Here is a 27,182-nt window from a genome sequence, read left to right as displayed (position 1 = left end):
AAGTTAATGCACCCCATATTATCACTAACGTTATAGAATCTGACCACTTTGACCCCTCTGACCCCTCTGATCCTCTGATCCTCTGATCCCTTCGTTACCTAATGCTTTTACAAAAAACATCATCTTCTCTCCAGACTTTCACATGATGATATATTTCTTATCGTTATCACTCTCGATTCCCCGAGATTAACCGTACGTTTAGCCTGGGCAATTTCATTTAATCAATGCTCTCTCCAATTGATTGTTATATATGGAATTACATACATGCACAACTTCAATTCGATTCAACATCTATGGTCATAAGTATGTCCTCATACACCTCCCTAGGTAAACATCCTCTCTCACTCAACAAGTGAAGAAACATTCAAGAAGATCATGAAGCTTCTCTCGTTTCCAAAAATCCCGTGATCAACATAGCGGAAAGTATATCTCAGCCCAGGCCTCCATAAATCCGGTTATTATCGGCCCCGGATCTCACCGTTCTTCGTCCTCAAAGTCTCAAACCACCAACCATCAAATCATCAACTTCCTCGATACGAACTTGTCAATGGTTGAGCATACCGGTACCCAGTCATCAATACCTTGAAAGGCAAGAGCTTTGACTAAGATTAACTCAGCTTCATGCGGAGATTATGATCATTTGATGTGGAAGTATTCACCAATTGCTAATCCTTCACTCCTAAATCATTGTTTGGTCTTTAGTTAGTCTGATGGGTTGACCTAAAAGACGTATTTAGAAGGTAGATATTGCATCCCTTCCTTCAAAGAGGACCCTTTCCCCACAGGAAATGCATGCTATCATCTATCTACTTTTCTTTTGTTAGGATTTACCACATATCTACCTTCTTATCAGAGTTCAATTCCCCACAACAGAGGGAACAGAATAACTTTATTAGAGTGCCAAATCTCACAAAGAAGTTTCGATTCATAAATATTTGTAGGAAGATATCTTTCATTCAATCTACTTTCTGCTTTCCTACCATTCAAACATGTTTCCAGATTACAATTCCCCAGATCTTCATCTGGCTCACCCAACCCCAGAAGAAAAGCTAGCAACGTGGAATCTCAACTATGAAGAATGGGGCAAAGCACTTTCCAAATCAGACTATCTTCATCGGGAACAATATCTCGCCAGCGTTCCCTTGACCTCAGAAGATGGAATAACCTACTGGTGTCTAGTCGATAAATCCGCCCCTCCAAACAACCGGGAAATCTATGCCTCCTGCGAATCCCTCCGTAAAAAAGCTTTTCTATCCAAAGAAGGAAAAGTCGAAGAAGTTATCATTCATTCAATTGGATCTGTTTTTTGTCCTCCCAAAAATCGAGGCCGTAAATATGCTTCTCGAATGATGACAGACCTGGGCAATATCCTCAAAACATGGCAACTCGACCCCAACATCCCCGGACGTCAAAAAACCCCCGCCTCCATCCTCTTCTCCGACATAGGCAAGAAATTCTACGCAAATCACGGCTGGCATCCCTTCCCCTCTTCGCACATTTCCCTCCCCCCTCTACCCAACCCCGCACATTCCACCCCCTCCCCCTCCTCCCATCCCACCACCCTCCTCAAAGAAGAAGACCTCCCTCCCCTCTGCGACCTCGACACCACCTACATCCGCCGCGTCCTCTCCCGCGCAAACGACCACAAAACCCACATCGCGCTCCTCCCCGACCACCCCACCATCCAATGGCACCACCTCCGCGAAAACGTCATGTCCGTCTCCATCTTCGGGCGCGCCCCCGAAATCAAAGGCGCGCTCGCCGGAACATCCCCCGGCTCCCGCGTCTGGGCCTATTGGACCCGCGGCTACTACGGCCCCGTCGATTCCCCCTCCTCGGGAAATTGTCTGCACATCTTGCGCTTGGTGCTGGAGGATGAATCGAATAGTGCGGAGAACGCGGAGAAATTAGAGGCGGTGTTGCGCGAGGCGCAGAGGGAAGCGAGCGAGTGGAAGATGAATGAGGTGCAGTTTTGGAATCCGACAGAGTTGGTGGAGGACTTGTTGAATCGGTCCGAGTTGGGCGAGAAGGGTATCCATCGGAAGGTGGAGAGGGAGGAGGAGAGTGTGGCCAGTTTGATGTGGTATGGTGAGGGAGAGGGGACCGTGGAGGAGGTGGAGTGGTGGGGAAATGAAAAATATGGGTGGTGTTAGATTTTGGTTTTGGTTTGGGTTTGGGTTTGGGTTGGGTTTGAGGGAGGAATTGTGGTAAAGAAAGATGGGATAAAAATCTATCATCATCGTCGTCATCATCTTTTTCTTAACATGGGCGGCAGCGGATCTCTTTTACATTGCATTACATCACATTACAATACACTACACTACTACACTACACTACACTACATTGCATATAGCAGCGAGCAGTAAACAGTAAGCATAGCATACCACATATCTCATCCCATTTCACCTCACAGGAAGAAGATGAAGCGGTAACATTTTGACTCGCTAGAGAGATATATGTATATATCTAGTATCGTATCGTATCGTATCGTATCGTATTATATCATTTCATATCGTATTGTATCATATCATATCGTATCATATCGTACCATATCATATCATAAAGATCTCCAAGATCTCCAAGATACCAAGAATCTGTCTTTGTGAGTTTTGTGTTGTGAGTTTTGCCAGCTGGGAGAAAAGATTTAGATGGGATCTTGGTTTGATTGGGTGGTGAATGGTTGAGTTTGGTTTGGGTTTGTATGGGTGGATGGATGGATGGGTGGATGGATGGATGGATGGATGGATGGATGAATATCTTTAAATCTTTACGCATAGTTAGAGTCTTAATTACTTACTTCAAATACCTAGGTATGTATGATTACCTGCCCAGGTAGTTATGTAGGTATACTCACTTGCAGTTCTTCAATCCCCTTCCCTTCCCTTCCCTTCCCTTCCCTTCCCTTCAGATTCTCAGTTTAGATTTCGAGTTTTGGGAGTTTGAGACAGGAATGAAGTAGAGTACTCCGACTGTGTTGAGGGATTGCGTATCCATATCCATGATCAAGCACAATCAATTGAGTCGAGGATTGTAGTAGGTAGGTAGATAGATAGGTAGGTAGGTAGACTTCTACGATTTGAGACCCGAGTTTGCCGGCTGCACGACGCATGTATCTTACGGTTGATTTCCTGCTCTGCGAGTACTAGTTTTGTTGGTGTAGACGCCCTTTTCTTTTGTTCATCTGGGTGCTAATGATGGCTCATCATTCATGAATACTCATGTTGCTGACCCTCTTCTCGGGAGCGCGATTCTCGACTCTCAAACTTGGCTTTTCCTTCTTCAATCCAAGCTTCCATGATGAAATCTCCTACTTCCACCGCCCTGATAGCTGTACTCTTTATACCTCCTCTTGCCTTGCCAACTCTACTCTCTTTCCTAGTTTTCGACTCATCATCTCTGGCTTTTCCCTTTCCTTTTATATCTGTCGCGCCTTCAGTTGGGATTTGCAATTCCGCTACTGCCGGTTCCCATCGCTGTGGATGTCCAATTGGCGCATTCCCCTCTCCCTCGTTTTCTTTCATCTCCATAACAACTCCCCAGGTACACTCCTCTGGATTCTTCAAGTCCTCCAATTTACTCGCACTATAGGCTAGTTTTCTTAAACAAGCACGTAATTCTTCTTCAACATCAATATTGCGAATGGCATTTATATCTGCAGGAGCGCGTCCTTCGAGGAATGTAAAGCGTTCGTTGAAGGGAATAGAGGGGAAAGAAGAGAGATTAAAGATGTAGCGTTCGAGTACTTGGACTGAGGGGGAAGAAGATGGGTAAGGTTTTGTGGGAGGAGAGGACGAGATATTGGCGGGAGAGGACGAGGGTGCGACTGCGGGAGAATCGGAGTAGATTACTATGGAGACGGTATTGATGGTTCCAGCTTGTAGGTGAGGGGTTATGGCGCTGACGCAGGAGTTTATGTAGGCGCAAAGTTCTGGGTGGCGGTTTTGAGGGACACTGGGAAATGGTTAATTGGGAGTTTAGGGAGGGAGATAGACAGTGAAGAGGAGAGATTGGCAATCTGGCATAGAGGTAAAGCTCAAGATTGATAGGAAATGGGACTGAGAAGAAGAGAACCAGTAAACTTACGGGAAATTAAATGCGCGCGTTAGGAGAAAGGTATTTTCAGGATAGAGACCGCGCGCGTGTAAGATTGTATGGATTGAAAGAGTGAGGAAGGAGAGGAGATGCGTGTGTAGTGAGTGAGGGGTACTGAGGGGTGGAGGGCGGGCCGGCATTATGGATGGAAAGGGTGATTATCGAGTTGTGTGTGACTTGCTTTTGGAAGAGTTGAAGAGCTTGATGATTGAGGGGTGACTTGGTAGAGAATGCCTAGTGGTTGATATGGAATCTTCACTGATTTGCTTGCTTGATTTGGGACTTGGACAGTAGGTATATGGTGGTAGTTGTCGTTACTTCATCATGACATACATGTCTTGTCATCTGATATCATTATGGAAATTCACTGTTTCCCAATGCATACCGACTACCTACCTACCTACGGTACACATCTCAACATATGATGTCAATCATTGATAAAGTTTCATACTTCGTAGTAATAATATTTTCGAGGAAAGCTCGAGAATCTAATCGATAAGATCTACCGACCTACCAACCCAACCTACCAACCTACCATCCTACAAACCTGCCCACCACCAAACTCTAAAATCTAGACCAATGATTGGTGAATGATGAGGTCAAATCATATCAATTTGCCAAACGCGAATTTCAACCACGACGATCAACTTTACCGTGATACCGATTACGAATTAATTCCAACACTTCTCTCACAAATTTATTCACTCCCACCCCATTATCTACAACCCCCCTCAAAAAGGTATCACTCAATCCTTTGAGATACCTCTTCCTTTATTTCTTCTATTTCATTTCATTTCTACATTCGATTTCTTAATTTGAAGAATCAAATATGGCTTCACAGCACGAGACACAACTCCTTCAAATACTCGCAGATACACAATCATCTGCAGATGGACCCCGCAGACAAGCAGAAATCTTTCTTAAATCTGCTCAAAACGATCCAGCTTTTCCTTCTGCGCTTGCATCAATTGCTTCTCATTCAACCGTCCCTTCAGAACTTCGACAAGCTGCTTTATTAAACTTGAAGAACTTTACGAGTAAGAATTGGACTGGTCATGATGATAATGGCAATCCTACCATTCAGATTGAGGAGGGCGCAAAGGCAGAGATTAGAGCACGAATGTTGGGAATTGCTACAAGTGATGTAGATTCAAGGAAGATTAAGGGTGCTGCTAGGTTTGTGGAATTTCTGTTCCTGACAAGTTCTTGGTCTTGGATATGCTGATGGAGGGGCATTTTGATCTCATGAAAAGCGCATATGCTAATCTGCAATTGAATGAACAGTATGGTAGTTAGCAAAATTGCAAATGTCGATTATCCAGATCAATGGCCAGATCTCCTCCCAACTATCCTACACATCATTCAAACCGGCACAGATTTACAACTACATGGATCATTGAAAGTATTAGCAGATGTTGTCGAGGAGAGTTTGAGTGAAGATCAATTCTTCTCCGTCGCACGAGATATTGTCAATACTGTCTATGGTGTAGCAGTCAATGAAGCACGTCTAGGAAAATTACGCGCACTATCAGTATCTGTTTTCCGAGGAACTTTCGATATTATGGAAATGGTCAAGGACGAACATGGAGCGGAAGTTAAAGCATTTGCAGAGGAGGTCCTAAAGGACTGGACACCATTCCTTGTGGCTATTATGAAGCAACCTTTACCTCCACCACCAAAAGAATCTGAAGAGGATGGACCAGTCGATCAACAATGGCGTGGAGTTATTGCATTAAAGTTACAAGTTGTTAAGACCTTGATGAAGATTAAATCGGTTTTCCCAACATTATTACTTCCACAAAGTCCAGTTTTATTCAGCGCTACCTGGGCGGAACTGTCAATGGCACAACCTATATTTCAAGAGATGTATGTCGATAATGATATGCCAGGTCGCATGGAGGATGCGGATAATTTGCCATACACTTTGGATTTTTTGGTATTGGAAGAGCTCGACTTTTTACAATCATGCTTGAAAGCTCCACCGGTACAAAAAGAACTCGAAACTCAATTACAAGCAAATGCTGGTGCAGCTATGACTCCTTGGGTTGTTGACGTTATGAAGCTTGCTGTAAATTATGCACAAATTCTCAAGGAAGAGGAAGAATTATGGGATATTGATGTCAATTTATTCTTGGCAGAGGAATCATCAGTTACCACGCAATACACTCTCAGAATGTCTTGTGGAGACCTCCTCATCAAACTTGGTGAGTGGTTGTCTCATGGTGCTTTGGAAGGTTTATTGGCCTATACCCAAATGATCTTTTCCTCGGACGCCGCTTCATGGAGAATGAGAGAGGCAGTTTTATTCCTTCTCACTCAACTCACAAACGATTTCTTGGATTGTGACAAGGAGATCCGCCCTGAGGTTTCCCAAGCTTTCTTGCCTTTCATCGACTATTCCATCAACAGAGAAGAAGAGCCATTATTGCGTGCCAGAGGATATTTGGTAGCTGGTAATCTTGCACAAAGTCTACCCCAGGTTTCTCTTGGATTACTTGATCGTACAGTCAGAGGTGTCAACTTGGATGAGGCTGAAGTTGTCAAGGTTTCTTGTATAAAATCTATTCAAGGATACATTCTAGCTCACAACGTACCTGCTGATCGACAACTTCCGATTATTGCTTCCATATCCGAATTCCTTCACTCAAAGGATCTTACAGAACTCGAATCTGCAGATGATCTTCTTGTTACGTTGGTGGAATCTTTGAGATCTGCAATTCAAATGGATACAAGAATAACACTTGCAGATGAAGGTGGAGCTTTAGATTTATTGTTTGTTCTTGCAAAACATGGTGCCTCGAACTTTCAATTGACTATGTTGGTCACTGAATCATTTGAAGAAGTTGTTGAGTCATTCACTGGTGGACCGGGCTACCCAGCTTTATGTACTAAAGTATTGCCTTCATTGATCGGTGCATTCGATGTGGGATCTATAACTGATGATGATCCTTTGGTAGAGGTAAATTTATCTGGTGCTCTCAATAATTTGATGCTCAATACTGATATTCTCATCTAGCTTGCCGCAGACTTACTTACTATTCTTACCGAGAATGGATCGGAACCACTTCCAGCTGGATATGTTGCTGCCGTATTACCTAAGTTGAATCGACTTTTGATGACCACAACTGAAGGTGGTATTTTACGACCAGGTGCCGAGGCAATCAAGTATATGCTTATGCATGATCATCAGCAAGTCTTTGCTTGGCATGATGAAAGCAATAAATCAGGTTTGGAAGTTTGTCTAATCATTATTGATAGATTACTTGGTCCTGAAGTGGAAGATAATGCAGCATCAGAAGTTGGAGGTCTTGCAGCTGAACTTGTTGAGAAAGCTGGTCAAGAACGTCTTGGTCCATATTTACCACAACTCTTGAGAGCTGTTGCTACACGTCTTGCTACAGCAGAAGCTGCTCCTTTCATCCAATCTTTGATTTTGGTTTTTGCTCGCTTATCTTTGGTTGGAGCACATGATGTTGTTGAATTCTTGAACCAAATTGAAATCAATGGTCAAAGTGGTTTACAAGTCGTTTTGAGCAAATGGTTGGAGCACTCAGTTATGTTTGCAGGATATGATGAGATTAGACAAAAGTAAGTTTCTCTTTCCAATCCTACTCGTAAATTCAATCGTCCGAAGGCTAATCATAAATAGTGTCATCGCACTCTCTAAAATTTTCAGTCTCAATGATCCACGTGTTGGTCAAACCATGGTTAAGGGTGATTTAATCATTCCAACCAGTAATCGGATCATGACTCGATCCAAAGCCAAACTCAGTAAGGACGGATCATACTTCACGCCCCCACCACAACTAACACGACAATCAGACCCCGATCAATACACAATCATTCCTGCATCGTTGAAAATCATCAAAGTCCTCATTGAAGAACTTATTTCAGCATCAGGACTTCAAAATGCAGCAACGGCGGCAGCAGCAGCGGAATTCGCGGATGAAGATGGAGATGATGACTCATGGGAAGATCTTCCAAGTGTACTTGATCTAGGTTTGTCAAGTACAAAGGCAGATCTTATGGCATTTGGGGAGGGAAGAGGGGGTTTCGGAAGAAACAGAGATGATGAGACGCAAGCTTACTTGACCGAATTCTTTGTTAAGGCTGGAAGAGAAAATGTAGGAGGGTTTAATGAGTTTTATGAGGCATTATCGGATGAGGAGAAGGTTAAGTTGCAAGAATTGGCTCAGGGAGCTTGATTGATGAGTCGAGGTAATGTGTGAGATAACATTGTGATGGATAGATGGTTTTTTGGGTAACTGGAGATTCGTATGATGCTACGATGATATGTTGAGGTAAATCGATGTATAATTTGCCTGTCTGGCTGGTGCGCAAACAGGATTTTATTACATGGTATGATATGGCATCAAATGGATCCAGACACCGCAATGTATTCGCTCCAATTTGGAGGAATGAATGCGAGTGATCTGCATCACGAAATCATGACTTGAACGATGATGACGGGGAATTCTTGAGCTAAAAATAAAAGTAAATACTTATGATGGATGGATGGGCTGGGTACAAACAAATATCATATGTTGTAGATGGATAGCTTGATGGATGGTCTGATGGATGGTTTACTACATGTATGCATGGAAATAAGATAGCATAGAATAGCATAGGATATATTAGTAAGGTGGTTGGTAATGAATGCTTGATTCCAATGTTTGTTTTGTTTTTGGGTTTGATTGTTTTGTTTTTGGGGTGAATTGTTTGGTGTGTGTCTGGATGGAGATGTAAGGGTTTGAGTGACCAACCAACTGAATACCAAATCATTTGTAGTTGCTCAACACTTGCTTGGGGCGTCGTACCGAGCGTTTCTACTCCAAATCCGAGGAGTAAAAAGTCACTCATATTGTGAGAAGGAAACCCAATAGTCGTTTCCATACATTTCCCCTTCCCCCGGGGGTTTCTCAACAGAACGGTATTTTCTCACTTGACTTTGCATCGTCTTCAACAAAAGCGAGCTTACATTCTTGATCCCCGTAAGGACATAGACTCTACAGCACGGTACCCATAGCATCGGTCAGGGCTCCTCTCAATGATTTCTTTGCTACTATTCAAGCCAACCTTCGTTTGCTTTTCCATTGGACTCCTGGTATCTTGATATCAAAGGTAAACAAACACATACGCTCCTTTCATCTACATGTCCTTTTCTGCTTCGTAGCGCTACATCGAATCCCCTTTACGCCTTTTGGTCTTGATGATTTTGGAGCATCCCAATAATATAGCAGTTCTCTACGAGTGAGTATATCACGAATTCTCTTTGCCAAACTGACACTCGAATTGTGCACTGTCGTTTCCGTGAATTAGGCTTATAGCACTGTGTCGAAATTGGGATTGGATTCTAATTTCTCGAGGTGGCTTCTGCGGTGTTAGTCTTGATGTAATGACGCAATCGGGAGGCATGGAGGTAAGTTGCCGGAGTAGCTATTCATATTGAGTTTGGCCATTAGTAGCTTTAGCTAATCGGTGATAGGGAATTCCGTTCTATGGATTCTCTTGTACGTGAGAATGGCGATTCGTTCCTGCAGGAGTATGTTCCAGTGAGGGTACTTTGCGTATGGTGGCTGACTGAGATGAGGATTGGTGGTGGCTGACTCGAGGTGTTGCTTCTGGAATTATATATTCCGATGATGATGTATTGAGTGGTTTAGAAATGGAGATGCTTACTCACATAGTTGTTGCTTGTCAATAGCCGGTAATGAAGCTACCGATGGCGAACCAGTTGAACGGTTTGAGAAGAATGGGACTTGACCAGGAACAATACAAAAGTATCACTCGCGCTGCATATCGTGTAGCAGAATGGACGGGAGTGAAAGCACAGAAGTCGAAGGACGTTAGGTATGATTTGATTGGGCGGGAAGATTCAGAGATAGTGTAAAAGTTCGTGTTGTTCATATGCCAGAGTACTTCTCATGCTAATTATCATTCGATTAACTTGTTTATATCTGCGCTGACATTATTCATCCCAAGAATGTGCTACATTCCCAGAGCGTACATCGGTCTTCGTGAGTTGTCATTAATATTCGTAGAGATGAGAAAATGGAACCATTTGAATCTATGAGAATATGCGTCAATGAAGCTAGAGCATGTATTTGTATTCTCTGATGACGACTAAATGATATTGGTATGTTTCTGGAAGCTTTCCCATTCGTTTTACACGTTTCGTTACATCGCATTACGATGTCGCTCAATTTTCGTATAAAGCTCGAAGGGGAATGTTTCTCTCAGAACGCGGATGCCGAGTACTTGATTCTAGGAGGGAATCAATGCACACCGGATAACATTCTCCTGATATTTACATTGAGAAGCTATTGAAGAGTGAACTTGGTTCATCTCATGAAAGAGTGTAGCGTGTTGAGAATTCTTCCATTTGACCCATCCAGGGATGATGTTTCGTAAGAATCTCATGGCATCGAATGCATTCACTTCCCACGAGCCGACAAAGCACTAAACTTTCTCTCTAGCTTGATAGAAAATGCTTTAAGAGACGAGCACCATGGCTGAAAATGAGGCCTGGCATATAAGCTATAAAATCCCATATCTTGAATCAGAACATTGATGATCGATTGTCCTATCCACCCGGACCGTTTATGGTCATTGTCCACAATAGAAAAGAACATTATCAAATTATCTGCAGGTATGAAAACTTAACCCTGGCCGAAAACATCACACTTGCAATATCCTCTTCGGAGCTGAGAGAAAAATCAGAGTACAGCGACCACACTCCTCTCAAAGACTGTGTCATTACCTTCCCGCCCACTGCTTCATTTGTTTCAAACTGACATTGTTACGGTATCCGTAAAGCTCGAAGGAATCAATGCAATGGAAAGTTTCCTGAAGCATTCTCCCAACCACTGTTCAGCTTTCATTCAAGGCTTGCGAATATTCTTCCGGCTTAATTCCCAGTGTAACATTTGCTCCAATTTTTTAGTCCTACATACTCGTGATCGAATACCAAGCCTTGGCCAGTGTAAACAGCGATAAACACAAGCCCAGGCAGATTCTCAACGAGACATAATATGATGAATTCTAGATCGTGGAATTAATAAGTCGTAATACCTTGGGTCACACACTTCAAGCCAGCTGAAAAAATATGAAGCTTACGCTGCATGTTCTGCACTTCATCTATGAAGTCGCTTGCCAAGTACAATACAAAGCCAAAGTCGTTTATTGACTCAACAACTAAACGGCTTCTTGAAGCCAAGAATCCGAAAGGCGACATTTCTCGATATTGGATACACATTTTCCCATCTAATCAACGTACCGCCAAGTGGCTTTACCACACGGTAATTCGCAGGGTACCTTTGATGTGATACAGCGATGAGAAAATCGTTGCCCGGAACCTCAATCTATCATTCTTGATCGCTTTCTCCAAGAGTTTTGGGGTCTTGGTAGCATTGAATGATTGCGTCCTTGGCGGCCGAGCGCTCAATCGTTCACCCCTTCATGCGAATCGGCTCTCGCAAATTCACCAAAGCAGAATCTTCCATACTCAGGTTTATCCGCCCCTGAATTGTCATTTCATGAGCGTTAAGACTTTTTCCCTATCTCCAAGGGTTGACCCTTGACTTGGCAATTGTGAACTTCGGTCGTTTCCATTAATTGCCTGTACATTTGTGATGACTTGTTCATTCATTAATCCATTTTCATAACCGACGTAGCATAATTGAAAAGGAGTAATTTTTCATGTCCATGCACATATCGCGAGACGGTGAGCCTTTGATGCCACGACATATACTGCGGGAAATGGCCCCCAAAATGCCAAGACAATTCCCCAACCTCCTTCCCCTTGTTCTCTCACAATCGACAACGAATGCATCGTCATCTAATTTCCCCTATCCATCGCATATCGATACTCACCGTCCCTATCAATATCGATAGCATCAAAGTAAGACATATTAACCTTATACTTATCCCGCATCGGTATTGAGATCCGCCCATTGGGAGAATAGCGGATATTGTCTCTCAATAATGCCACAGCTTGCGGTTAGATTCGGGCTCCACGCATTCTATCAACCGTTCAACGCTGCCACGAAAGTTTCCCCGTGCCCAGATTCCTCCATTCTCCATCCTCCACACTTCCAACTTCTTCCAGATTAAATTCTAGTACGGAGTGGTGAGTGGAGACCCCGACCGAGGAAATACAAAATGCGGATGGGGAATCGAGATGTGGACGGAACATCAACAGGAAAATCTCTCAAGTTCCTCGGCGTGGAGCATGAGAAGAGCGGGCGCGGGCCGATTGCATTCATTGGTGCGGTGGAGCACGTTCTTCGATGGAGTTCGAAATTCGAATTCAGGAGCGGTGGATGACTATGGGGACCGGAAACGTGTGGCAATGGCAGAAACAGATTGTTACCGTGCCATTGTAACCGTTCACCGCTCGCACTCGCATTCGCACTCTCTGTCGCTGTCGCTGTCGTAGCATTGGGCAAGCACGTAAACCCGTTCAGGCATAATTCAGCATGTTGCGCATTGGTATCGTGTTTACAAAAATTCTCCGAAGATCTTCCACCCATCACAGGCAGAGGAAGAGGAAGACATCATCGCGATGAACACCAACTACAACAATGAAATTAGAAGAGACCCTCACAAGCTCTTTTCCCCAAACAGTCGCACGGAAGCAAACAATCACTGCCCCACCATAGCTACGCGCATTAACCTCGAGCTTCTCTACCAGCAGTCGCAAAGAAGGCAAAACGAGCAAACCACCTATCCAAAAAACGCACCCATCTCCGCTGTGGACCATTCCTTTCCCTCCTTCACGCTTGTAAGTTGTATTTCCGTACAATCGCTCCAATTTTCAAGGCACGCTATGGATACACCTTTGGCTACAATCACGATGGATTCCTCCATGTCACTAGCCCAGCAGGGAGAATCCCCTGTCTATCCAGGCCCTCCCCTGGTTATCGTAGCATCCCTCTTGTTTCCCGGGTGATATCGTAACTTTTACCTGCCAAAATTCACAACTGTTCCTGCAAATGGCCAGGTCCTCTGGTATTAAGTTATCCACACATACAGTAAGTAATTTGGTACCTGCCTTAATCACCCAGCTCCCATTCAAGCGTCCGCGAACCAGCGGGTCTCAATCTGCCTGCTAAGTTCAAGATGGGATAAACCAGGCACCAAATCCGTGAGGAAATTTCAAATTGTGGAGATTGAATTATCTTTTTTTGTATTGGAGCTTGTACGGTAGACTACAAGGTAAAAAGATTTCAAAAATGATAATAATTAAAATAGTCACAACAATAACAATAATAATAGAATGAAATAAATCTATGTTGATTTGGGGCTGGCTGTACGAACTATTGGCTAATGAATGGGTAGCAAAAGGCGCTTAATTGTGTGACTTTGACATACCTCGGAAGGTTATGAGTGAAAGAGTGAAGATCTGTATCAAAGAGAGAGCCTAGAAGGGGACGGAAATGAAACGTAGAGTAATAGAGAATGAAATGGATGGGGCCTCAGAATTGTAAAGGAGAAAAAGGGTACTGCAAAGCGGCAGATAGGTTTCGCATCTAACTCAAGGTCAAAGCAGTCAAGAAACAGAAAAATGTAGCACAATTTTATTCAAAGTCACAATTCACAAAGCACAGCACAGCACAAGACAGGCACAAATCAAGATATTGTAATGAAGTCGTTCCATTTCTCAGTATATACATCTAATCATCCTCTTCTGCTCCGTGACATAAACACATCCCTGGAATATCCCAACCCATTTACCCATCTATAGGTACTATTCAAACATAAAACATAAAACATAATTGAAAATCTCGCATCTCGTAATAAAGGTCTATAAGGTGTAAATAGTATGGATTAAGGTGAGGCGACAATTAAAGGTGTATTGACGACAAGTCAATGGGAAGTCGAAACGTCTGCAGCTCTGTACTGGCAAACTATATTGACAAGTTGTTTCGCAACCACAATGACAAATGCCGAATTGAGGATGACGAGGGGATATTAGGAACGCCTGTCTTTCTCCATATTCTCCATGTGAAATTTCCAGATTTTTTGTAACTTTTAAATATTTTTTTACTTTTTCATCTGTCTTGTCTTTGCAAGAGAGAAGCACTCAAATTAGGGATGAGATAATCTAATCGTCATCCTCAACCTCAGCCTGCTTTTGAACGATGTGGTAACGGTGGACACCGTCAACTTGGGAGTGTTCAAGAGCAACCTTGGAGAGATGGGCGATGATGTTCTCCATTTGGGTATCAGCGTGGCTGCGTCTGGCACGTCCAAGGTTGTCCAACCAAGACCATTGGTTCAACAGGTAGTAGACAATGGCAGTGACAATGGTGACACCGATGGAGTAACCCCAAACGATGACAACAGTGACGATAGAAGTGTGACCGTTCTGGGAGAGGAGAACGTTGTTGGTAACTGGGTCAGATGGCTCACCAGCTCCGCCACACAACCAACCGAAGACACAGAAGAGAGTAGCAATGACATCGACAATGAAGATAGCGATAACCAATTGCCACGATGGCCAGGTGTTACCACCACGGGTAACGAAGATGAGCCAGTTCTCAGTGAGGGAGACTTCCAAGAAGAGCATACCTTGGATAGATCCGAAGTTCTCGATGAAACCACCGTTTGGCACGAAGAGAGCACCACGCATGATCCAGGTACCGAGAGCAAGCAGAATACCGAGGACGACAGAGATAATCCAGATCTTTGGCAATTGCCATTCGACAGGGCGTTGTTCAAAGTGAGCATTGTCATAAGCGACAGCGATGGTAGCCAAATCAGCGAAAAGGGCGAGGAAAACAATAAGCTCGACACGAATGGTCTCATTGATGATAACCATGGAGGTAACCAAGTAGATTTCCAAATGGAGACAGAGAGCGATACGGTATTGGATATAAGCCTTCATACGTTGGAAAATTTGACGGGCGATCTTGATGGCAGAGACGATAGTGTTAAGACCAGGGGCAAGGAAAACGATATCAGCGGCGGCTTGAGCGGCTTCAGTAGCACCCTCGACAGCAATACCACAGTCAGATTTCTTGAGGGAAGGAGCGTCGTTAACACCATCACCAGTCATAGCAGTCAAATGTCCACGTTGTTGCAACATCTCGACGACTTGGTACTTGTGCTCAGGGAAAACTTCAGCGAAACCATCGGCGCGCTCGACCAAATCGTGTTGAGTAGTACCAGTAAGACCACCGTGGATGAGTTTGTCAGAGTTGTAAACCTTGGTACCGAGAGCCAACATCTTGCAAGTTTCCTTGGCAATAGCAATGGCGTCACCAGTCAACATCTTAACGGAGAGACCAAGAACTTGAGCTTCGGCGATGGTGGCAGCGGTATCCTCACGGGGAGGGTCGAACATAGGAAGCATACCAAGTAATTGCCATGGTCCGTTACCTTCCTTAACAGCAACACCGAGAGAACGGAAACCACGACGAGCGAATTCCAAAGTCTTGGCCTTGTACATAGCGGCAACCTCAGCGGAACATTCAGACATTCTCAAGATGGCACTTGGGGCACCCTTAGCACAAGTCCAGGTAACACCATCCTTGACGACGATAGCAGTAATACGCTTGGAGACAGGGTCGAAAGGAGCGAAGTTCTCAGTTCTCCATCCTTGTTCGAGGATCTTACGGGCAGCTGGGTAACGCTTCAAGGTAAGAATGGTAACTTTATCGATAGGATCCAAAGACTTGACGTTGTGGGAAGAAGCAAGAGCAGCGACAGCCATCATCCAGTTAACATCGACACCCTCGGCGACGAATGGTTCACGAATGGACAATTGATTGGCAGTAAGAGTACCGGTCTTGTCAGAGCAGAGAACATCAACACCAGCAAGGGACTCAATAGCGGTAAGCTTTTGAACAATAGCCTTCTCCTCAGCGAGGTAAGCAGCACCGACAGCGAGAGTGGTGGTGGTGACGACTGGAAGACCGACGGGAACACCGACAATCAAGAGGATAAGAGCGTAATGGAGCAAGTTGACGGAAGAGTGTTCTGGGGTAGCGAGTTTCAAGTGACGGAAGAAACCACCGATCCAAGAGATCAAGATCCAGCCGACGACCAAAACCAACAAAGACGTACCGATGGAGTTCATGATAGCCTTGAAATGACCTTGATCTTGAGCACCAGTGACGAGGGAAGCAGTACGACCGACGAAGGACATGCGAGCACCGTGGGTGACAACGGCATAGGCCTTTCCACGCTTGCAACCAGTTGTATAGTAGATAACATCAGCGACGTACTTGTCGACAGCCAAAGATTCACCAGTCATGGCAGATTGATCGATAGCGAGAAGAGCATAGCCGGAACCGTGCTTTCCTCCGTGTGCATCATCATCATCATCCTCTTCCTTTTCGCTCATTTCGTGGCTGCGTTGGTTGAGGAGTTCTTGTTGGTAGGTTTCGTATCCGTTAGGGTCGTCATAAGCGCAAATAATTCTAGCATCGGCGGGAACGACATGTCCATCTTCGATAATGATCTATTGGCAGATTGTTATTAATGTGATCGCGCATTGATGCGGTGTCGTTGTGGTGTAACTTACAATGTCACAGGAACCAATTCACGAGCCAAGATTTCAACTTCAGCACCATCACGAACAACAGTAGCCTTCAAAGCAATGTCACCTATGATTGAGGTTAGCGACGAAATGGGATTGTGCGGATTGGTGCAATAGCTTACCCTTCAAACTAGCAACGACATCGGCAGCTTGTTTTTCTTGATACCAACCGACGACAGCGTTAAGCATGAGAATACCGATAATAACACCGAAATCAATCCAATCACGCAGACCAGCGGCGAGGAGGACAGCAAGTTCCATAACTGTTGCCGAGATTAGTGGAGGTCATGTAGAGCGAATTGGAGAAAACTTACCATAGAGGACAGGACCCTTGAAGAAACCGATGAACTTCCAGAACAAGCTCTCGTTCTCGGTGGTCAATTCGTTCCATCCAGTCTTCTTACGACGGTTCTCGACCTCGCTGGCAGAGAGACCTTGTCGCATACCGGTGTTGAGCCAGTCATCTGGGGTCTCGAAACCAGCTCCATCACTGCCCTTGGCCTTCTTGCCCTTCTTCTTCTTGCCAGCGTTGGCTGCCTCTTCTTCTTCGGCAGCGAGCTTCTCTCCCTCTTCTCTTCCCTTATACTTTGAAATATATCGAACAAGTTGTCCATATTCTCCGAGTTTTTCGTCTTCGTACTCTGGTCTGGCCGCCGAAGCGCCGTTCTCAATGTCTCCGTGAGCCATTGCGCTTTAGTGTGGTAGGATGAAGGAAAGATTATTATTAACTCCCACCGTGACAAAGGCAAACTGAGTAGACTGAAAAGAAAATGAATTGAATTTGGGGGACGATAGCAGATTATATATCTGAGAGACCGAGTGTGATCAACTATCCTAGTCCCAAGCAAGATTGGGTAAGGTCGGTTTTTGATTTTTCTTCTTCACCCTTCGGCGTCATCCTCGGACGGTGGTCACAGACAATTTTGGCGGCATGACTTGTGAATTGGAAAAGAAGCTACTGGGGGGCCTTGAACTAGATCCATGGGTAAGCTTGAGTAAAAGTCTGGTATATCTGGCGAGGGTCTGGGGCAGAAACCAACGATGAGCTTAGGAAAGTTTTCTATCGGTGAAGTTAAAAAAGGTCACCGTAATGATAGAGAAAGTGGATGATATTACTTTTAGCGTCATGGTAGTTCATGGCGGATTGTTTTGATTTTTGGTGAGGGATTTTCAAATGATTTCCTAAATGCTCCATTAAAAACCTTACCTCTTAGCTAGACCTGCTTAGCGCTCGACTGTTGCCCCCAATTAGGTAAAGATTCCTTCAATATCCGATTAATATCCTTGACAGATCAACTTTTACTCTTCCTTCAATAACTATCGACCTGGGAAGAGAAAGCCGAGTTATCCAGTGTTAACTATTGAGAATCGAGTCGGCTAATCTAGACTGAGTAGTATTATCTAGCCTTTCTCCAAGCGTCACCTTCCGACATATCCTCTTGGAGTAATTGCCAATGTTTCTTGGATTATATTGAGTTTAGATCTATTCAGTCATTGCCAAAGTCAAGTTCAGGTCCTGGTTAATGTATCGGTGAGTCGGAAAGCTTGGTCGGCTCAGCGAATGACGACTCTCCATTATCAGATAGGAAGTTATCAATTGGCCAATCAGTAAGCTAGCTGTTCTACAGGTATGACAAGAAATGGTAGCAATCATGAATCAGTTGGAGTATGGCATATAACATTATGAATAATGAACACCGGTAATGTTGGCGAGGATTGAATCCGCTACATCAACAGATTCATTGCAAGCTATGTAGGTATGTATGTCGTGGCGAGAGTGATGAAGGGGTAAACACGGGGGGGGCAATCATTCGGCAGATGCTATAGAGATTTTCGGTGCGCAGAGATGGAAGAAAGATACTTTCTGGCTCATGGCTATGTACTCCCGATTACTACTGCAAGATCTAGATGCACATGAGAATCACTGCATGCATTAAAGTATCGTGAATACATGTACTACATTGACTGTACCATCAGCATTACTGAGATGACTACCTACAGAGCTGATAGCGCACTGTTGACTGTGCAATGTCAAGGCTTGAAAGCTGCCTGCTAAACTCGCTCCTTTCCCAACCTCCTCGTACAATTGCCGCGTCTACTCAGCGTTTCGAATCTAACATGGAATAACGTATAATGAATTTCACACTTTTGCTTATTTTTTCTTCAATAACTACCTAGGGAGATTGGGAAATCTCGGTATGCCTTCGGAAAGTACTTTGGTGGGCATACTTTCCCTTCTGCAGCCCTAGGCGTGATTTACCTGTTATGTGGTTGATGAGCAGAACGCGTTGTTGTCCAGTATCTCATCTCTCAATTGACAACTCACATGTAACTATGAGAAAAAATAAGATGAGAACTCCATCTCACGATCTTCATAATTTCCCAAGTCATAATTTTATACCATTCAGCTTATCTCATTGGACAAGAGTCCACAAGATTCCAAAATTGCAAATAGTAATTTGCAACTTATCTTCACCCACACTTCCCTATCCTATCTCAAACGAACGGTCCAATGATTGATTGTTTGCAGTCGGTTGGCGGATCGGTCAGTTTGTTTACTTCATTTTACAAGCAGTAGTGGTATGGGGCAAAATACGGTAGGTAATGGCTGTTGCGGGATGGAAATGGGTGCTGGGACCTGGGTCTGGACGGGGTGACCGTAAACAAGGCGAACAGCAGGGTACGGGGGAAGATATCATCGATGGCAGATTGCAACTTGCAAAATTGACAATGGGGAATTTGAGCCATGAAGTTCTTTGGCCCTAGGAAATAACACAGTCTATTGTATCTACATACAAGACGAATTTGCTGCTTTGATTACATTCTGCTTTGCTGTTGTTTTCTTCAGGGTTGACCGTTTCTGCGTCGCTGTCAAACAATTTGAACAATTGGAGATTTTTACCAAGTCACTCCCTGCTAACTACAATTCCTTCATGAACTCAAACAGTAAACAAAACAACGTGGGATTGATGACGGGCGGCACAACATCAATATGGGAGAGACCTTGTTTCAAAATATCTCAATTTGAAATTGATTTCAAAAGTATCTGAATCTTTTAAATGACCCAAGACATTGAAATTCTACTCAGGTTCTTACTCTCATCTCATCGGCATTGAATATTACTCGGTATTGACTGCTGCCAAGGTGATATTCCTTTGCACCACGGTGCACCTATTGTATTGGCCAAGCATCAAGTCGTCTTGTCCTCAGCCAACATCACCGGAGATCTTCGTCCAAGCCATTCTTTCAGAAACGTAAAAAACTATCGAAATGATTTTTTGAAACTTTGACTTCAGTAAGTACGAGGAGCCGCGCCGCTGTCTGGGCTCGAGGAAGGTTCTTCAAAAGGAGATACAAACTAGAAACAATCAATGCTACATCCCACGCTCAAATCCCACACAGATACGGGTAAGTTGTACGCCATGAACGCCACAAATTGTATCCCACACGCCTACGCCGAAACCGCCGCTACACTGTTTTTTTTTCCACCAGCGACACACTTCTAGAATTTCATTTTTCCCCTTCATTTCTCGCTTCCAATATTTCCATCCCCAGCCCATAGATTTCCCCCTTTCACCTCCCCCTCTCCCCTCACCGTACCACAGCATTGCAATAACTTTCACTCCACTCATTCACTCTCATCTCCCGGCATTGCGGCACGATTACAATTGCGCTAAATATGACGTTACTAAGGCTTGTTATTTACACTGTCACTCTTGCAATCGCTGGTTATCTCTCCAGAACCGTGCAGCTATTCGGCGGGATGCAATTGAGACAATACGGAGGCATATACTGGGATCATCAGATCTTGCATCAATTCTCATATCAATGACAAGGGGAACCTGGGTGAAGATGGAGACTAATTGTTTAGGGAAAGCTTGATTGCGAAATTGACATTTTGGAGGTGGAGCAATGGAAATGGTTTATTTACTTGGGCTAAACTTATTATACAACACACTGTAGATAGTTATCTGAATAACCTGGATATGAATTCATAGATGCTGCAATTGTTTTGGGTAATATTAAGTTATCATCAAGATGAGTGAGTCTGAGTACGGTGCAGGGTAAAAGGGCTTCTTCCTCCTCTTCCCGGCACTCGGCCTTTCTTCCCCCAAGAAATACTGGAGAAAATTTAATAAGAAATAACACATAACGCGGTCAAAACATACGAACCCTCTTTGCAAATGGAAAAGACGCGACGGAACCTACCAACTGCGCATCGGTAGCCTCATGCATCTCTCTTTGGCAATACGACGGGTGGATGAAGGAAGTGTTCATCCTTCCACTATACAAACCTTCTGTCGCTTGGAATGTCTTTGAAAATTAGGTCAGCTCGATCAACGTCCAGTAAGCGCTCTCATCTTAACCTCCACTTTTGACCGGTGTGAGGAATACTGGTATTGGAAATACCGAAAGGATACCGTAATAACCGTTCAATTCCCTCAAATTCCCCATCGCAATTATAACAGTCGTCTGGTCGGCTCTAGGTAACGACGTAACTATCCAATATATCCGATCCGAGGCTCCTAGTGTAGTGATACCGTTACATCCCTTTCATCCCATTGCAATAGCCTCGGAATTAATACCGTCAGTTCCTTTCGAGCGCCTAGAACTAAAAATACCTCAGGCTACCTGAGTTGGCTCCGAAAGCCTGCGATAACATCATTTTTCCTTCATCTGCATTTGAACACAAAATGGCTGGTTGCAATACAATAAGTGCTGGGCATGCTTATCTTTGGCGTGGCATTTGCTTGGAAGGAAACTCAAAGTTTCATCCTAATTCATTCACGCAATCCGGCCCGTTGCATCTTTAGGAATTAGATAGACAAGTTAGTAGGATTGACATATCACACGATAAACATAGTGATGTTGTTGACGTCGTAGTATCCAGAAGTCTACAAGTGCTAATATCATATTATTACGAAACGAATCGCTCTCCTTACGTTCAGATTTGCCCATTCAACACCAAGAAACTCTATCAACGTCACAAACCTGTGTTAGCATGGCGTAGCCAATTAATGCTGTGTCAAATATTCCTCTCTCATCCATATCAAATCTGCCCAGAATAGATCACCCACCCTGATAAACTTCGGACAAATAACTGACATTCAGGGATTCAGTTCTGTTTCTGAAAAAGGGCCTTACTTTTTGGGGTACTCCGTATTTTCCCTTGGGGTATCAAACTACCCCATGGATAGTCGCAGACGCTCCAAGTCTTGGTTTCTGCTCGCCAACAGCGCTCTTCCTGAGACTTCCTCCTACATCCTTAGTAAGACTACTCGCATACCGTAAAAATCCTAGTAAAATAACATTTGCCATGAAGCAGTAGAGTTTTCGTCTTGCAGCTTGATCCTCATTCTCGGCCGTTTGGTTTGGTTTGGTTTCGCCTCATCTCATCGGTCAAATTTGAACCCTGCAGAATTTTAGATGCTGCAAATGCAATGTAACTCTTTACTTACACAATGGGCGATTTACGGATGCGATATTTGGTGACGAAAAGGAAGTTCATTTTGATCACGTGAATGTCAGCTTCTACGAACAGCGCATTTTAATTTCTTCTGGATGATTACACAAGGCGGGTAGGTACAGTGAGAGAGACATACGTCAGAATCTGATCGGGAACTGGGGCCCTGGTCTTGGGGGGGGGCAAACCGGAAATATTTTATATCCCTCATTCTTCGCAAGGGTTTGAATGCGACAGGCACGCGAGCAAGCAAGAAAAAAGTACCTTGATTTGATCAATTAATTGATGTAAGAATCCGTATGTAAGTCAGAGTGAACCATTGGAAGTTTACGAGTTTGCCGCCACCTTTCGTTTTCCAAGCTCAGCTTTCTCGAACTGCCTGCAGAGACTGGTTTGATCGCTCTCCCCGATGAGATGAGATGAGATGAAGTCAGAATATTCTGACCATGATGTTCCAAATTTCGATTTTTCTCAGGCACTGTTTAGTTGTGTAGTACAACCTCAACACATCTTATTCTAGGCGTCTTCTAGGCGTTCAAGCCTATTAGGCCAAGCAGCCATGACCTAAAAATGAGAGAGTCGAGTGCTATCTAGGTTATACGTAGGCTACGCCAGCGCCGGTCAATCCGACACGACAATCGACGAAACGAAGAACAAAAATTTATCTCACTACTGCATGGAAGAAAGTCTTGACAGATTGCAGACATTGTGTTCTTCCAATAACAATCGAGCAAAGAATGATTAGTTTCTCAGCTGCTTCCCAATCTCATTACTTCTTGGGGAATTGATTTGATGGGTGCACGAGCATACAAACCACTACAAAAGCTAGGTGCAAAATTAAGCGACAATGAAGGGGAAATCCTTGGAACCGTTGGTTAATGTTTCCAATTTCCTCCGACGCCAATCTGCACCTCCACGGACCTTATGGTACGAAATTTATAGGCCAATGGACTTGTTTAGACACCCCCACGAAAGTATGGTTGATTTTCAACAACATGATTCGTGTTCACACATAGTGTTTTTTCGAATTATCTAGTTTACACAGCAAATGTCTTGACGGGTGAAGATTTTGGAGTGTGAGAAGTCATTGAATACGGTAGGGCGCAAAACTACCAGGAAAGACCTTACAAAACTTGTTAAATCGTGCTTTGATCTAAAATTCCCGAAGTCGGCAGCGGGATGGGCTGCAGGTGGAGCTAATTGAAGGGTGTATCGTTTCCAATTTACATTTCAATTCACATCTGTAATGAAAAGTCAAACAATTCAAATCAAATGCCGTCTCAACACGCTTTTCGTCCCTTCTTCGGACCAAAGTCAATTTTTTCTTGGTGCTTTCGGTTGATGTTGCTCTCACTCTGCCCCCAAGTATCCCTTATGGGATTGGTTTCAAAAGATTTTTTTTATATGGAGATCAAACGACATGAAATCTTAGATTCATTTATTCATACAGGAAATCCTAGACAATAGGAAAGAATGAGTTGATACCAAGAGAAACATCAAATGGCATCCATGGAATGAGCGGATATCGTCCTATTGAGCAGCTCAATTCTCATTGCGACAAGTGTCTCGATCACATCCCAAATTCAGAATTCAAAACACAAAAAAAAGATCAAACGAGGTACCAATGTTCAATGTAGGTTTTGACACATTCGAAAATATTCCAATTTTCTGAAATAACATCAATATCAAACTCCCAACAAAACACATTACTCAAGGGGTTTGACTTTCGTCTGAAATTCACCCCGCCATATAGTTTTGACCCCATCATTGTGAAGCTTCCAAGAAAGGGGTCTGTCTGTATGCTTGGCTTGAATTGTCCCATACATGTTGAAACGAAAAATGAATATCTGTGGCAATTTGGCGAAATATAAATTTCAAATATCATGGATTGGTTTGTCGTTTCACTGGTATTTTCAATCGGAATTCTAAAGCACGGTAATAGCACCAAATCACGCGGTTTTAAAAATCTAAACGATCCTCAGACATACCAAGCATACTCTCCAAACATTTTGATATACGGTAGGGCATTTCCTTCACGGTCGAGGTCAAGATGGAGGGCGATTGTTCGTGCGCACGGGAAGATCTGTATATGATATGCAAATCATCTCAGGAGTCAGTTGATTTTAGCGACCGAGCTACAAGCTCGGTCCTCTTTCATGGACGAAGGAAAAATATACTGGGTGTTTCATGTTTTCTTGGAGTGGAAGAAGAAAGAAGCGATTGTGTTAGGGCTGGAGGTGGCGTTGGGAGTCAGCATCTGTGGTTTGGGAGTTGCTTTATTGGGGTTTGATAAGGTGAGGCTCTATTCGAGAGGTGGAGGATTGAGATTGAGGATGTGATATTGGGATGTGGTCTATGGGTGTGGTCTATGGTCTATAGTTGAATGGCTGATGGTAGGTGATAATCAGTTGTTCCAGTGCCAGAGTCGTTGAGAATGAGAATTGTTCGTAGTTAGAAGAAATGGTTGAATCTAGAAAGTCAATAAAATATATCGTAATTGCTGCTTTGATCAAGTTGAGAGTTTTTTTCTTACTTTGATATTAAAAACTTTTTATTTCCACAACCAATATCTAAACCATATCACGAATTGAAACTTCTGAATCAACACATCATATTAATTATAATGATTCAATTCTAACCCTTAATTCTCGATACCCGTACATCCTTATGAACTGTCGTTGAAATGCAGTCCGAAAAGAAAGTATTGATTACGTGAGTTTTTGTTACACAAAAATGACCCGCATCTCAATAAGTGAATGGCAATTACCGAAAGAGGAAATTTCAACTTCCAAATCTGAAATTTTGAGGATTTGATAAGCATCAAATGCTTTGAATTTGTCTTTGTTGTCCGTGGAATAATTGTTCCTCAGATATCTTCATCTGACTGTGATAATTCGTGTATTCTTTCTTGTAACGTGAAAGGGCAAGATTATTACCCCTCTTTTGTGAAATTCCCTCATTTTTGCCTCAAAGACATAGAATTCAAGTTTTATATCCCTCACCATGATGGATGCCACACAGCTTATAGATACAGATGGTCCCAAAGTCAATGTACATAAGAATTGGAATATCCCAGGTAAAATTCACTGGAAAGCCACCGAATTTCCCTTCAAAGAAAGTCCGGTGGGAAGCAAATCCTCAACGTCAACTCATCCTCCATCGGCCACAACTATCAACTGTAAAGAGGGAGGACCAAAACAAAAGTTCGCATTTGTCGATTTATCATCTTCTGGAACAAAAACAGATGTTAATGTACGAAAGTTCGTGCGCAAGCATGTGAGGAATGATTTCCTAAGCAAAACGATTCGGAAAAGTAAAGGGGATCCGAAACTCCGTTCGAAATGTATAAAACCTTTCGTGGAACCCAAGTCAGTCATATCTGATCATCACCAACATGATGGTCTTATTATTGAGAATCTCATCGGGTTTCCGACTGCACTCAGCTTGTCTCCATGGCCTATTGAGATGACGACAAGAACGCACCGGTTGCTGAGCCGATATTTTACGCATGTTAGTTCGAGAATGTACCCATTATCCAAATATCTTTCTTCCAATCCTCTACGTTCAGATGAATGGTTTCGTTTTACAATCAACGATACAGCGATGTTTCATGCGATATTATATGCTGGCGCAATCTATCTCTCCTTGCTTCAAGGTGGGAAGGACTCGGAAGATTCAGTGTACCACCTTGGCAAAACCTTGGAAATAGTCCAGGAAAAACTTCAGAATGGGGAACCAGCAGACGACAGCACTATTGCTGCTTTGTCCTGTATAGCTTTGGGTGAAGTATGTTAAATTTCGATGTCAAATTTTGCTATGTGATTATTTGATGTTTACTAAACTTCCACTTAGGCAAATACAGGCCATTCAGATTTATGGCATATTCACATGCGTGGTATACAACAAATGATAAACACGCGAGGCACGATGTCGTCTCTTCCTATGATTATCCAGACAAAACTTCGTCGGTAGGTAATTTACTAAAATATAGAAAAACCTCATTCTAATTGTCTTCAAGGTCTGACATCACTGGTGCGATTGATTATGCTGCTGAGCCATATCTTTACTACAAGCCACGAAATCATCCTGAAATATCAATATCTAAAATTCTACCGGTGCATAGAATCAGCACCATCAATGCTTGCATTGAAATTTCACTCGCTAGATGCGGTATTCGCTCAAATCTCATACGGATAATGCAATATCTAGCTATCTTCTACCAGTCCATACAGTTCGCCTCATTAAGCAGAATTCTTCTCGACCCAGGAGATTTTCTTGATGATATTTACTGGATTGAGTATGAATTATTATCATTTCCCTGTCTCTAGAGGAGACCAAGAACCTACTATCGTCAAAGCAACTCGTATCGGAGCTCTACTATTCATGAAGTCGATACTTGAAGAATACCCACATTCCTCTACTGGTCCTTCTATCCTTTTACAACAATTACAAGAATCTCTGTCCACAATTGATACCGCTACAACCACAAAACAAACATGTCAATGGCTGATTTGGTTATTTACTATTGGCGCTGTTCATTCAAAGCGGAATCATATTACACGAACTTGGTTTGTGGAGCAATTGGCGGGGTTGCATATGGAGCGCCTGAGAGATTTACTAGTTGACGGGCAAGTACATGCAGAGCTACATGCAGAGAAGTTAGAAGAAGAAGAAGAAGAAGAAGAAGAAGAAGACGAAGGAGAACTTCAATTGTGGAGATTATTGGAGCTGAGACAAGTTATTGGAGAGACAGATCTCTTCCTACTTTGGGATGATGTTGCTCGGTGGAGACGAGAATCTTACGGTTTGGGGAAGGGATTGAAGATTCCGGGCTTGGTGATTTCTTGGGGCTGGGCTGGCTACTGACGGATGGTACGCTACCAAGTTATCTTAGGATACATGCATATCTGCAAACATCACCACTACTCATGTACCTCCTGGGACAAATCAGACCGACTCAAATGATGTCGTATGACAGGGAAAATATGGAGATAGTTCGGGGAGGTAGCACATAACACGAATCAGCCCTGTCCACACTAAGAAGATTCTATGGCTTCCAAGATCCTTCTAGACTATTACCCA

General features: G+C 43.4%; 6 protein-coding genes across 6 annotated transcripts; 4 read left to right on the top strand and 2 right to left on the bottom strand.

Annotated features, from left to right (window-relative positions):
* Nucleotides 1-989: 989 nt before the first annotated feature.
* On the top strand, nucleotides 990-2,153 carry EAF02_009996 (uncharacterized protein; the record flags this gene model as incomplete). The annotated part of the gene is made up of 1 exon (XM_038906044.1): nucleotides 990-2,153. The coding sequence occupies one exon, from the start codon at nucleotides 990-992 to the stop codon at nucleotides 2,151-2,153; it is 1,164 nt and encodes a 387-aa protein (XP_038754156.1).
* Nucleotides 2,154-3,206: 1,053 nt separating this feature from the next.
* EAF02_009995 (uncharacterized protein) lies at nucleotides 3,207-4,232 on the bottom strand (the record flags this gene model as incomplete). The annotated part of the gene is made up of 2 exons (XM_038906043.1): nucleotides 3,207-3,951; nucleotides 4,084-4,232. 2 exons carry the CDS (start codon nucleotides 4,230-4,232, stop codon nucleotides 3,207-3,209), a joined length of 894 nt encoding a protein of 297 aa, XP_038754155.1.
* Nucleotides 4,233-4,725: 493 nt separating this feature from the next.
* Nucleotides 4,726-8,751, top strand: EAF02_009994 (uncharacterized protein). Its single transcript, XM_038906042.1, has 4 exons — nucleotides 4,726-5,268; nucleotides 5,377-7,051; nucleotides 7,109-7,680; nucleotides 7,742-8,751. Exons 1-4 carry the CDS (start codon nucleotides 4,922-4,924, stop codon nucleotides 8,295-8,297), a joined length of 3,150 nt encoding a protein of 1,049 aa, XP_038754154.1. The 5' UTR covers nucleotides 4,726-4,921; the 3' UTR covers nucleotides 8,298-8,751.
* Nucleotides 8,752-12,569: 3,818 nt separating this feature from the next.
* On the top strand, nucleotides 12,570-13,042 carry EAF02_009993 (uncharacterized protein; the record flags this gene model as incomplete). The annotated part of the gene is made up of 2 exons (XM_038906041.1): nucleotides 12,570-12,587; nucleotides 12,611-13,042. 2 exons carry the CDS (start codon nucleotides 12,570-12,572, stop codon nucleotides 13,040-13,042), a joined length of 450 nt encoding a protein of 149 aa, XP_038754153.1.
* A 661-nt stretch (nucleotides 13,043-13,703) lies between these two features.
* Nucleotides 13,704-17,439, bottom strand: EAF02_009992 (uncharacterized protein). Its single transcript, XM_038906040.1, has 4 exons — nucleotides 16,951-17,439; nucleotides 16,759-16,899; nucleotides 16,630-16,703; nucleotides 13,704-16,558 (listed from the first exon to the last, which is right to left on the bottom strand). The coding sequence occupies exons 1-4, from the start codon at nucleotides 17,321-17,323 to the stop codon at nucleotides 14,198-14,200; spliced, it is 2,949 nt and encodes a 982-aa protein (XP_038754152.1). The 5' UTR covers nucleotides 17,324-17,439; the 3' UTR covers nucleotides 13,704-14,197.
* Nucleotides 17,440-24,759: 7,320 nt separating this feature from the next.
* On the top strand, nucleotides 24,760-26,966 carry EAF02_009991 (uncharacterized protein; the record flags this gene model as incomplete). The annotated part of the gene is made up of 4 exons (XM_038906039.1): nucleotides 24,760-25,886; nucleotides 25,953-26,068; nucleotides 26,119-26,397; nucleotides 26,429-26,966. Exons 1-4 carry the CDS (start codon nucleotides 25,104-25,106, stop codon nucleotides 26,964-26,966), a joined length of 1,716 nt encoding a protein of 571 aa, XP_038754151.1. The 5' UTR covers nucleotides 24,760-25,103.
* Nucleotides 26,967-27,182: the final 216 nt, after the last annotated feature.

The sequence above is a fragment of the Botrytis sinoallii genome, assembly GCF_014898435.1.
Source record: "Botrytis sinoallii strain Bc 23 chromosome Unknown BSIN_023, whole genome shotgun sequence".
NCBI classification, from domain to species: domain Eukaryota; kingdom Fungi; phylum Ascomycota; class Leotiomycetes; order Helotiales; family Sclerotiniaceae; genus Botrytis; species Botrytis sinoallii.
This window is presented reverse-complemented; position numbering and strand designations above follow the sequence as displayed.

Coding starts and splice junctions, on each gene's coding strand:
- EAF02_009994 (XM_038906042.1), top strand. CDS start 4,922: ATGGCTTCACAGCACGAGACACAACTCCTTCAAATACTCGCAGATACA. Junction 7,052..7,108: donor ATGATGATCCTTTGGTAGAG/GTAAATTTATCT, acceptor ATTCTCATCTAG/CTTGCCGCAGACTTACTTAC. Junction 7,681..7,741: donor TATGATGAGATTAGACAAAA/GTAAGTTTCTCT, acceptor AATCATAAATAG/TGTCATCGCACTCTCTAAAA.
- EAF02_009992 (XM_038906040.1), bottom strand. CDS start 17,323: ATGGCTCACGGAGACATTGAGAACGGCGCTTCGGCGGCCAGACCAGAG. Junction 16,900..16,950: donor CAAGGGTCCTGTCCTCTATG/GTAAGTTTTCTC, acceptor TCTCGGCAACAG/TTATGGAACTTGCTGTCCTC. Junction 16,704..16,758: donor TGTCGTTGCTAGTTTGAAGG/GTAAGCTATTGC, acceptor CCTCAATCATAG/GTGACATTGCTTTGAAGGCT.